Raw genomic sequence first — 12,414 nt, 5'->3', positions numbered from 1 at the left:
TCAGAGCTTGACATTTGCAGCTACACTCTCCATAGCATTAGGATGGGTCTTGGGAATATTTGTCCAGTATATTCCCACTATCCTCAGGGAAGTGCAAGATTTTCAAGATCTTTAACAACACTTCTCAGTTTTCAGCAATATTCCAATTCTATATCAATGACTGTTTAACACAGATCCCATTTCAGGTGCTTTTTTCCTCTTCACAACTCACTTTCCTCTCAATCTTAAAACTGTCAGCAAATTTGCCAACAATACAGTCAGTCCCTTTGTCCAAGTGTTTGATAAGACAGGGTAGGACTTACAAAATTAATGGTAGACACCTGGGGAGTGTTATCAAACAGAAACCTAGAGGTTCAGGTTCATAGTTTCTTGGAAGTGGCATCACAGGCAGAGAGGGTGGTGAAGAAAGCATTTGGTATACTTGTCTTCGTTGGTCAGGGCATCGAGTATAGGGCCTGGGACGTCATATTTCAGCTGTAGGGGACACTAGTGGGGCCACTTTTGGAAGGCCACTGTCCTTCCTTACCATTGCTACAGAAGTTACCATTGTCGAGGAGGGTCTGCCTACTGAGTCAGTATGGGTTGAAATTAGGAATAGTAAGGGAGCAGTCACCTCATTGGGGGTTTACTACAGGCCTCCCAATAGCAGATTGAAGAAAGTATAGGTCGGCAGGTTTTGGAAAAGTGTGAATGTAGTAGGGTTGCTGTAATGGGTGCCTTTAACTTCCCCAATATTGATTGGAACCTCTTTCGATTGGAAGGAGCTGTTTTTGTAAGGTGTGTTCAGGAGGGTTTCCTAACTTAGTACGTTGACAGACCGATGAGGGGAGAGGCCATTTTGGATTTGGTGCTCGGCAATGAGCCGGGGCAGTTATCAGATCTTGCAGTGGGAGAGCATTTTGGTGATAGTGACCACAACTGCCTCACATTCTACATAGCTATGGAGAAGGAGAGGATTAGGCACAATGGGAGAATATTTAATTGGGGAAAAGGAACCTATGATGCTTTTAGACGTGCGTTGGGAAGCATGGATTGCGAGCAACTGTTCCATGGTAAAGGCACTATAGACATGTGGAGACTGTTTAAGGAACAGTTGTTGCGAGCGATGCATAAATGTGTTCTTTTGAGACAGGCAAGAAGTGGTAAGATAAAGGAACCTTGGATGACGAGAGCGGTGGAGCGGCTCGTCAAAAGGAAAAAGGTAGCTCACAGAACATGGAGGAAGCTGGGGTCAAGCTCAGCTCTGGAGGATTACAGGGAGGTGAGGAAGGAGCTCAAAAATGGTCTGAGGAGAGCCAGGAGGGGGCACGAGAAAGGCTTGGCAGAATGGATTAGGGAGAACACAAAAGCATTTTACACTTACGTGAGGAATAAGAGAATAGTCAAAGAAAGAGTAGGGCTGATCAGGGATAGCATAGGGAACTTGTGTGTGGAGTCTGAGGAGGTAGGGGAAGCCCTAAATGAGTTTTTTGCTCTTGTCTTTACTAAAGAAAAGGACCTTGTAGTGAATGAAACCTTTGAGGAGCAGGTGTGCATGCTGGAATGGATAGAGATAGAGGAAGCTGATGTGCTGAAAATTTTGACAAACATGAAGATTGACAAGTCGCCAGGCCTTGACCAGATTTGTCCTCGGCTGCTTTGGGAAACGGGAAATGCAATTGCTTCACCACTTGCGAAGATCTTTGCATCCTCGCTCTCCACTGGAGTCATACCTGAGGACTGGAGAGAGACAAATGTAATTCCTCTCTTCAAGAAAGGAAATAGGGAAATCCCCGGCAATTACAGACCAGTCAGTCTCACGTCTGTCGTCTGCAAGGTGTTAGAAAGGATTCTGAGGGATAGGATTTATGACCATCTGGAAGAGCATGGCTTGATTAAATACAGTCAACACGGCTTTGTGAGGGGCAGGTCATGCCTCACAAACCTTATCAAGTTCTTTGAGCATGTGACTAGAAAAGTTGATGAGAGCCGAGTGGTGGATGTAGTGTATCTGGACTTCAGCAAGGCATTTGATAAGGTTCCCCAGGGTAGGCTCATTCAGAAGGTCAGGAGGAATGGGATACAGGGGAACTTAGCTGTCTGGATACAGAATTGGCTGGCCAACAGAAGACAGCGAGTGGTAGTGGATGGAAAATATTCTGTCTGGAAGTCAGTGGTGAGTGGTGTTCCACAGGGCTCTGTCCTTAGGTCTCTACTGTTTGTAATTTTTATTAATGACTTGGATGAGGGGATTGAAGGATGGGTCAGCAAGTTTGCAGACAACACAAAGGTTGGAGGTGTCGTTGACAGTATAGAGGGCTGTTGTAGGCTGCAGCGGGACATTGACAGGATGCAGAGATGAGCTGAGAGGTGGCAGATGGAGTTCAACCTGGATAAATGCGAGGTGGCACATTTTGGAAGGTTGAATTTGAAAGTTGAGTACAGGATTAAAGACAGGATTCTTGGCAGTGTGGAGGAACAGAGGGATCTTGGTGTGCAGGTACGTAGATCCCTTAAAATGGCCACCCAAGTGGACAGGGTTGTAAAGAAAGCATATGGTGTTTTGGCTTTCATTAACAGGGGGATTGAGTTTAAGAGTTGTGAGATCTTGTTGCAGCTCTATAAAACTTTGGTTAGACCGCACTTGGAATACTGCGTCCAGTTCTGGTCGCCCTATTATAGGAAAGATGTGGATGCTTTGGAGAGGGTTCAGAGGAGGTTTATCAGGATGCTGCCTGGACTGGAGAGCATATCTTATGAAGAGAGGTTGACTGAGCTCGGACTTTTTCATTGGAGAAAAGGAGGAAGAGAGGGGATCTAATTGAGGTATACAAGATAATGAGAGGCATAGATAGAGTCGATAGCCAGAGACTATTTCCTAAGGCAGAAATTGTTAATACAAGGGGTCATAGTTTTTAAGCTGGTTGGCAGAAAGTATAGAGGGGATGTCAGAGGCGGATTCTTTACACAGAGAGTTGTGAGAGCATGGAATGCGTTGCCAGCAGCAGTTGTGGAAGCGAGGTCATTGGGGACATTTAAGAGACTGCTGGACTTGCATATGGTCACAGAAATTTGAGGGTTCGTACATTAGGTTTACCTTACATGAGGATCAATGGTCGGCACAACATCGTGGGCTGAAGGGCCTGTTCTGTGCTGTACTGTTCTATGTTCTATGTTCTAGAACTGGACAGAGTACTCCAGAACAGGCCTCACCAACATCCTGTATAACCTCAAAATACTTATAGGGTTCTACAAAATCACAAGAGTAGATAGCAAAGGTCTTTCCTGAGGATAGGGGAATTCAAAACTAGAGGACATAGTTTTAAGGTGAGAGGGGAAAGAGTTAAAAGGGAACAGAGGGGCAACTTTTTCACACAGTGGTGCCTGTATGGAATGAACTGCCAGGGGAAATGGTAGATGCAGGTACAATTATAACATGTAAAAGACATTTGGACAGGTAAATGAATAGGAAAGGTTTAGAGGGATATGGTCCAAATGCAGGGACAAGTTTAGTTAGGTCGGTATGCACAAGTTGAACTGAAGGGTCTGTTTCCATGCTGAGTCACTCTGTGACTGTTAAGTCATTCAGATAGAACGTAAATACTGATTCCTGTAGTAATAACAACAGGTAATTCTGGAGAAACTTAACATTTCAGCGTGTGTGGACAGAGAAACAGAGTCAATCCCTTGAGTCTTGGAAACATAGTTAGTAGGAGCAGGAGAAGACCATTCTGGCCCCTTCAGGATGCTCTTCTCTTCAAAATGACCATGATTGACCATCAAACTCAGTGCCCTGTTCCTGCTTTCTCCCCCATAACCTTTGATCCCTTTAACCTTTAGAACTATATCTAAATCGTTAATGTTTCGGTTTAACCTCTGTGCCAAAGAATTCCACAGGCTCACCACTATCTGGGTGGAAGTTTGTAATGATCCCTGAAGGAGTGGGCATGAATAGTAGCCCAATTTCCCTGGTGGGTCATGACAGAAAAAACACACTATACCAAGAGACAAGGTGGGAGAATGACAACACATGAGTTGCTCTTGTAGGTGACAAACACAGACATGATATGGGCTGAATGGTCTCTCTCAGTTCTGTAATTCTGTGTGGTCCATCTAACCTGCCCAATGGCAACATAAACCCATTCCTGATGAAGAGCTTATGCTTGAAACGGGGATTCTCCTGGTCCTCAAATGCTTCCTGACTGGCTGTGCTTTTCCATCACCACATTCTTCGACATAAACCCTTTCCTAGAACATAGAGCAATACAAGCCCTTTTAGCCCTCAATGTTGCACCGACCTGTGAAACCAATCTGAAGTCCTGCTAACCTACACTATTCCATTCTTATACATATGTTTAATCAATGACCATTTAAATGCCTTTAAAATTGGTGAGTCTACTACTGTTCCAGGCAGTGTGTTTCACACCCCTATTGCTCTGAGTAAAGAAACAACTTCTGACATCTATCACCCCTCAATTTAAAGCTATGTCCCCTCAAGTGAGCCAGCACCATCTGAGGAAAAAGACTCTTGCAATCCACCCTATCTAAGCCTCACATCATCTCATATATCTCAATTACGTCACCTCTCAACTTTCTTCTCTCTAACGAAAACAGCCTCAAATCCCTCAGCTTTTCCTCATAAGACCTTCCCTCCATATCAAGAAACATCCAAGTAAATCTCTTCTGCACCCTTTCCAAAACCTCCACATTCTTCCTATAATGCAGTGACCAGAACTGCATGCATTACTCCAAGTGTGGCCACACCAGAGTTTTGTACAGCTGCAACATGACCTCATGGCTCCAAAACTCAATTACTCTACCAATAAAAGCTAAGACACCATAGGCCTTCTTAACAACCCTATCAACCTGGGTGGCAACTTTCAGGGATCTATGTACATGGTCTCTACACATCCACACTACCAAGAGTCTTTCCATTGACCCAGTACTCTGCCTTCCTGTTATTCTTCCCAAAGTGCATCACCTCACATTTAGCTGCATTGAACTCCATTTGCCACCTCTCAGCCCAATTCTGCAGTTTATCCAAGTCCCCCTGCAACCTGTAACATTCTTCCAAACTGTCAACTACTCCACCGACTTTAGTGTCGTCTGCAAATTTACTAATCCATCCACCTGTGCCTGCGCCTAAGTCATTTATCAAAATGACAAACAGCAGTAGTCCCAAAATAGATCCTTGTGGCACACCACTAGTAACCGAACTCCAGGTTGAATATTTTCCATCAACCACCACTCACTGCCTTCTTTCAGAAAGCCAGTTTCTAATCCAAATCACTAAATCACCCTCAATTCCATACCTTTGCATTTTCTCCAACAGCCTACCATGTGGAACCTCATCAAAGGCTTTACTGAAGTCCATGTACACCACATCAACTGCCCTACCCTCATCTACATGCTTGGTCACCTCAAAAAACTCAATAAGGTTTGTGAGACACGACCTGCCCTTGATAAAACCATGTTGACTATCTGAAATCAAATTGTTGCTTGCTAGATGATTATAAATCTTATCTCTTATAATCCTTTCCAAAACCTTTCCTACAACTGACTTAAGGCTCACTGGTCTATAATTACCTGGGTCATCTCTACTACCCTTCTTGAACAAGGGCACAACATTTGCAATCCTCCAGTCCTCTGGTCCTCAACCTGTAGACAATGACCACTCAAATATCAAAGCCAAAGTTTCTCTTCCCTAGCTCCTCAGAGAATCCTCAGATAAATCCCATCCAACCCAAGGGACTTTTCTACTTTCAATCCTCCTAGAATTGATAATAACTGTTCACAACTAACCTCGATCCTTTCTAGTCTAATATCTCGTACCTTATTCCTCTTCTCAACAATATTCTCCTTTTCCTGAATGAAAACCGATGAGAAATGTTCATTTAGCACCTCTCCGATCTCCACATGGTCCACTCTCAACTTCCCACTTCTGTCTTTGACTGGCCTTATTCCTACCCAAGTCATCCTTTTATTCCTCACATACCTATAGAAAGATTTAGGGTTCTCCTTTATTCTATTTGCTAAAGACTGCCCATGTCCTCTCTTTGTTCTTCTTAACAGTCTCTTTAAATCCTTCCTTGCTGATTTGTAACTCTCCATCGCCTCATCTGAACTATCTTGCCTCATCAACACATAAGCCTCCTTCTTCTGCTTAACAAGAGATGCAATTTCTGTAGTAAACCATGGTTCCCTTACCTTATCTTACCTTACCTTACCTTACCCACTGAAGTAAGGCTCACTGGTCTATAATTATAAGGACTGTCTCTCCTCCCCTTCTTGAGCAAGGGGACAACATTTGTTATCCTCCAGTTTTCTGTCATTAACCACTTTACCCTCATTCACCTGTTTAGTCACCTTCTCAAAGAACTCAATAAAGTTTGTGAGGCACGGCCTACTCTTCACAAAACCATGTTGACTACCCCTAATAAAATTATATCTTTATGGATGATTATAAATCCAATCTCTTATAATCCTCTCCAACACTTTACCCACAACTAAAGTAAAGCTCACTTGTCTATAATTACTAGGGCTGTTTCTCCTCCCCTTCTTGAGCAAGGAGACAACATTTACTATCCTCCAGTTTTCTGACATTTTTCCCATAGACTACTCACAACTCCCCGCACAACCTCCCACTACTGTTCTTGACTGGCCCTAAACTTACTTTAATCATTCTTTTATTCCTGATAGACCTATAGAAAGCTTTAGAGTTTTCCCTGATCCTACCTACCAATGACTTCTCGTGTCCCTTCCTGGCTGTTCTTAGTTCTTTCTTTAGGTCTTTCCTGGCTAACTTGTAACTCTCAAGTGCCCAAACTGAGCCTCATGTCACATCTTTACATAAGCCTTCTTCTTCCTCTTGACAAGAGATTCAACTTCCTTAGTAAACACAGCTCCCTCACTCAACCACTTTCTCCCTGCCTGACAAGGTACATATGTATCAAGAACATGGAGTAGCTGGTCCTTGAATATGCTCCACATTTCAATTGTGTCCTTCCCCTGCAGTTTCCTTCCCCATTCTATGTGTCCTAATTCTTGCCTAATCACATCATAATTACCATTCCCCCTGCGGTATATGCCTATCCCTTTCCATCATTAAAGTAAAAAAAATCACCGAATTGTGGTCACTATCACCAAAATGCTCACCTACCTCCAAATCTAACACCTGGCCGGGTTCATTACCCAGTACCAAATCCAATGTGGCCTCACCCCTAGTGGCCTGTCTACATACTGTGTCAGGAAACCCTCCTGCACACATTTGTCGAAAATTGACCCATCTAAAGTACTCGAACTATAGTATTTCCAGTCAATACTCAGAAAATTAAAAACTACCCTGTTACCTTCGCTCCTATTCAGAATCATCTTTGCTATCCTTTCCTGTACATCTCTGGAACTGTATAAAACTTCCAACAGGGCAACCTTTCCTTTCCTGTTTCTAACCTCAGCAGATGAGTCCTCAAACGTCCTTTCTGCCACTGTAATACTACCCTTGACTAACAATGCCACACCTCCCCCTTTTACCACCTTTAGTGTTTTGACAGATAGAGAAATCTATAAATGTGGAAAATTTCTGATATGAGTCAGACGTTGAGATTATTCAAAGAAGTGAAATTAATTTACCATTGACCGTTAACATGACAGAGTATTTTGTAGATTTTCCATCAGATGTTGTTGCTTCGAGTTCATATATTCCTTCATCACTCAGCTGGATATTTTTCAGCAATAATTCCAATTTGGAGTAAGAGAAATTCACTCGGTTTTTAAAAGAATCTGAGATATATGGGATGGGGGAACTGGGTGAAAATATGAGGATGGATCTTACTGTCCCATTTTGAATTACTCTCCACTCCAGACTAAACACTTCGTTTGGCTGACTGATGTTTTGCATCATGGGTAGGAGTACAGTTTGAAAAATCGTTCCATGTATTGTTTTCTGTTCGGCCGTTGCCAGCACGAACCTTCTCCCTTCAAAAGAAAGAAAAGTATTCACAAAGTAAGAACATATTACACAGAACAGTCATCTCTCAAAACTTCTATTTCAGTAATTGATAAAATCTGACCTAATCTTCTGCTCTAATTGTTCGGTACCTCAGAGGTAGGTTCTTTACACAGAGAGTTGTGAGAGCATGGAATGCGTTACGAGTGGTGGTGGAAGTGAAGTCATTAAGGACATTTAAGCGACTGCTGGACATGCACATGGGCAGCAATGAGTTGAGGGGTGCATAGGTTAAATTACCATATTTTACATTAGGATTAAGTCTCGACACAACATCATGGGCCCAAGGGCCTGTTCTGTGCTGTACTTTTTAATGTTCTATGTAATTGATCAAACAAGAATTCCCACAGAGAGAAGTGCAATTCTCTTATTACAACATTAATACTAACTAAAATACTAATACTGCAGTACTCATTAAATGTCAAAAGTGTAGATAGAGGCCACTCAGTCCATCGAGGATCCACCGACCTTTTGAAGAGCATCCTATCCTATCTAGTTCCATAATACCACATTTCCCATGGCTAATTCACCTAGCATGTACATCCTTGGATTGTATGGGCAATTTAACCTGACCAAGCTATGTATTCTGCATGTCTTTGGTCTGTGGGAGGACCAGAGCACCTAGAAGGAACCCACACAGACACAGGGAGAATGTGTAAGCTCCTGACAGTCAGTCCCCAAGGGTGAGATTGAATCCAGGTCCCTGGCAGCAGTGATAAACACTGACGTACCATGTTGTCTGGTGAGGGAACAGAACTTCTTTAGGAGAAAGGTCATTGAGTGATGGTGGAGGTGTGACTAGTCAGACCTGAAGTGGGGATGTGTGAAAGGCTATGGTGGGTGACAAGGATTAGTTTAGGCCAGGATGTGGGAAGAAAGGGAATGGGAGAGGGAGAAGGTGGGAGAAGGTGGGGGAGGGGAGGGGATTGACAGAGATGGGGAAGAACATAGAGCATGCAACATTGAACAGTAAAGATTAGTGCAGGTCCTTTGGCCCTTGATATTGTGTCAGCCTTCTATCCTACTCTAAGATCAGACTAACCTCCAGACCCTTCATTGTACTATTTTCCATGTTCCTATCCAAGAGTCCCTTCAATGTCCCTGATGTATCTGACTCTACTACCACTGATGACAGTGCATTCCACACACCCACCACTCTCTGAGTAAAGAAACAATCTCTGACATCTCCCATAAATCTTCCTCTAATCACCTTAAAATTATGCCCCCTCATGATGGCCACTTGCGCCCTGGGAAAATGTCTCTGGCTATCCACTCTATCTATGCCTCTCATCACCTTATACTCCTCTATCAAGTCACCTCTCATCCTTCTTCGCTCCAATGAGAAAAGCCTAGTCCCCTCAACCTTTCTTTATAAAACATTCCCTCCAATCCATGCAACATCCTGCTAAATCTCTTCTGCACCTTCTCTAAAGAGTCACATCTTTCCTATAATGAGGCAACCAGAACTGAGCACAATATTCCAAGTGTGGTCTAACCAGGGTTCTAGAAAGCTGCAACATAACCTCGCGGCTTTCGAACTCTATCCCCCCGCTAATGAAAGCCAACACACCCATATACCTGCTTAACAACCTTATCAACTTGGGTGGCAACTTTGAGGGATCTATGGACATGGACCCCAAGATCCCTCTGTTCCTCCACACTGCCAAGAATCCTGCCTTTAACCCTGTAATCTGCATTCAACTTTGACCTTCCAAAGTGAATCACTCCACACTTTTCTAGGTTAAACTCCATCTGCCTCATATCAACCCAGTTCTGCATCCTGTCAAAGACCCATTGCAACCTAAAACAGCTCTCGACACTATCCACCACTCCACCAATCTTCGTGGGGATGGGGTCGGGGGCGGGAGAGAAGAGGGGTGGACTAGCTAGGCAACAGCTGGGTGACTGGTTGTGGGTTCTCCTCTGTTCTCCAGAGCAATGCTCACACCTCCCCCCTCCTCTTACCCTCAGCACTCCAACCCAGGTCATGACACAAGGATCCCTTCACCTCCAGTCATCCTTCCACACACCCAGTGGGTCCTGAATCTATCTCATATCCTTAATGATCACCAGAGTCTCTCTAAAACCCTGCCTCATTACCCTAACCCCCGCCTTGTCTCCCTAACCCGCAATCTCATCTCCCTGATTCCTCTGTTTCATCTCTCTGACACCCCCTTTCGTCTCCCTGATCCCTTCGTCTTATCTCTGTGAAACCCCTCCATCTCATCTCCTTGAGCACTCTCTCTTGTCCTTGACACCCCCAATTTTGTCTCCCTAACTCCCCAATCTCACCTCCCTGACCCCCCATTCTCATCTCCCTGAATCCCCCAGTCTCACCTCCCTGAGACCCGTCTCATCTCCCTGACCCCTCTAGTCATGACAAACCATCACTTTTAGGGAAGGAAATCTGCTATTTTCTCCTGATCAGGCCTACACGTGACTCCAGACCAGGTGCAACCGAGTTGACTCTTCACTGCCTTCTGCAATGACCGAGACAGCCAATCAGTTACAAATACTGATGGAGTGGCTATCGTGGTCATGTCCCTGACCTCCTGGTCCACAATCTCCAGGTTCAAATCTCCCTTACACCCGTGAAAATGTTGGTTAGAAAAAAATCTACAAAACTGGTCTTGTCAGAGACACCGATGCACCAGGAACTATGCCCTGGGGTTCACAATTCATTAATATAGGGAAACAACATGTTGGCATTGACTGTCTGGCACAGAGAACAGGTACAAAAATGAGTTGGTGATGTAATGGATAATGTACCAGGAACATAAACAGGCACAAGTAAAAGGTGGTGAAGAAATTGGATGAAATTATGAAGCAAGATTTATGACCCAACAGAGTTTTTATTGAGATTTTACTCACATAAATAATAAAGGAGACTTGGTGGACATGGTAAATTTAGCTTTTATTGAGGTCACACACAAAAGATGGGTAAACAAAACTAAAGCCCACGGGATGTGGAGATAAATTGACCTTAATTGTGAGAAAACTGAGCAAGAATAAATTCACTCTTTTCGGGTAACTAGACTGTTCTTCCAAGGTTCTCTGGGCTTGTTGTCTGAAGAGAACATGTTAGGCCTGTACTGTCTCCAATTCCAAAGTGAACAGCACCCCCCATTCCACCCCCCGCACAACCACCCTCCCACCCCTCTGCTCCCTACCATCCCCACCCACTCCATTGTTCTGCTGTAGATTTACCCTCAAGTCACTGTTTCATCATTACTTTGGTCAAATACTGCTCTATTTTAAGAAAATCTTCCTTTTCTCAATCCAAAGCCTTTCTCTCAGATCATCGTTTTCCTCTTCCATATCAAACTCAAATCGTACGGTGTTGTAGTTACCATCACTAAAATATTCCCCTAATGTTACCTCCAACACTGACTCTGCTTCATTCCCCAGAATTAGGTCCAAAACTACATTGTTCCTTGTTGGGCTTTCTCCAGGTTGGGATGAAAAGTTCTCCTGAATACATTTCAGGAAATCTACCCTCTCTCACCCTTTACAGTATGACTATTTGATTTGATGTTGAGTAAGTAATGGGCAGCACAGTGGCTCAGTGGTTAGCACTGTTGACTCATAGTGCCAGGGGTCTGGGTTTGATTCCCATCTTGGGCAACTGTCTGTGTGGAGTTTGTGCATTCTCCCTGTGTCTGTGTGGGTTTTCTCCAGGTGCTCTGGCTTCCTCCCACAGTCCACAAGTATGCAGGTCAGGTGAATTGGCCATGCTAAGTTGCCAATAGTGTTAGGTGCATTAATCAGGAGTAAATGTAGGGGGGGGAGGGGTTACTCTTTGGAGGGTTGGTGTGGACTTGATGGATCTGTTTCCATATAGGAGGGAAACTAATCTAAGTTGAAATCCCTGAATATAATTATTCAATTATTGTTTTAACATACCTCAGTGAATTGTCTCATCTATTGCCTACAGGCACTTTGGGGATCTATAATAGACTCCAAGTCATGTGTCTGCCTCTCTTTATTCATACACCCTACCCACAAAGTCTCACTTAAAGTCCCTCTCAAGATATCCTTTCTTCCTGTAGTAACTGACTCCTTGATTAATAATGTAACACCACCTCGTCTTTACCACCCTTCCCTGTCCTGCATGAAGATCTTATATCGCAGTCCTGCCTCTCACTCAACCACTTCTCTGTGCTGGCCACAACATCGCAATTTCACATGTCAATCCATGCCATTAACTCACCTGTTTTACCTCTAATACACTTGGCATTAAATTAGAGGCTATTCAACTTCATTTTACTCCTTTAAAACTCAACACAGCTGAATAGCCTCTCTCCTGGTTCCTTTATCTCATTATGTTGTGTCAGTGTTTTATAACAAGGGACCTCTCCCTCAGAAAGCAGGGAAACCTTAGTCTTTGAGTAAGTTCAAGACTGAAATTGATAGATTCTTACATTCAGACA

At 43.7% G+C, this 12,414-nt stretch overlaps 1 protein-coding gene across 1 annotated transcript in view; it reads right to left on the bottom strand.

Annotated features, from left to right (window-relative positions):
- LOC132832837 (signaling lymphocytic activation molecule-like) overlaps positions 1 to 7,682 on the bottom strand; it is a 59,072-nt gene extending 51,390 nt beyond the window's left edge. Inside the window, exon 1 of the mRNA XM_060851013.1 lies at positions 7,609 to 7,682. Within this exon, the coding sequence (XP_060706996.1) occupies positions 7,609 to 7,624 (16 nt within the window). The 5' untranslated portion in view covers positions 7,625 to 7,682. The remainder of the gene's footprint in view (positions 1 to 7,608) is intronic.
- Positions 7,683 to 12,414: the final 4,732 nt, after the last annotated feature.

Source organism: Hemiscyllium ocellatum, chromosome 35 (assembly GCF_020745735.1).
Source record: "Hemiscyllium ocellatum isolate sHemOce1 chromosome 35, sHemOce1.pat.X.cur, whole genome shotgun sequence".
NCBI lineage: Eukaryota > Metazoa > Chordata > Chondrichthyes > Orectolobiformes > Hemiscylliidae > Hemiscyllium > Hemiscyllium ocellatum.
The sequence above is the reverse complement of the archived record's forward strand: the minus strand, read 5'-3'. Positions and strand labels throughout refer to the sequence as shown.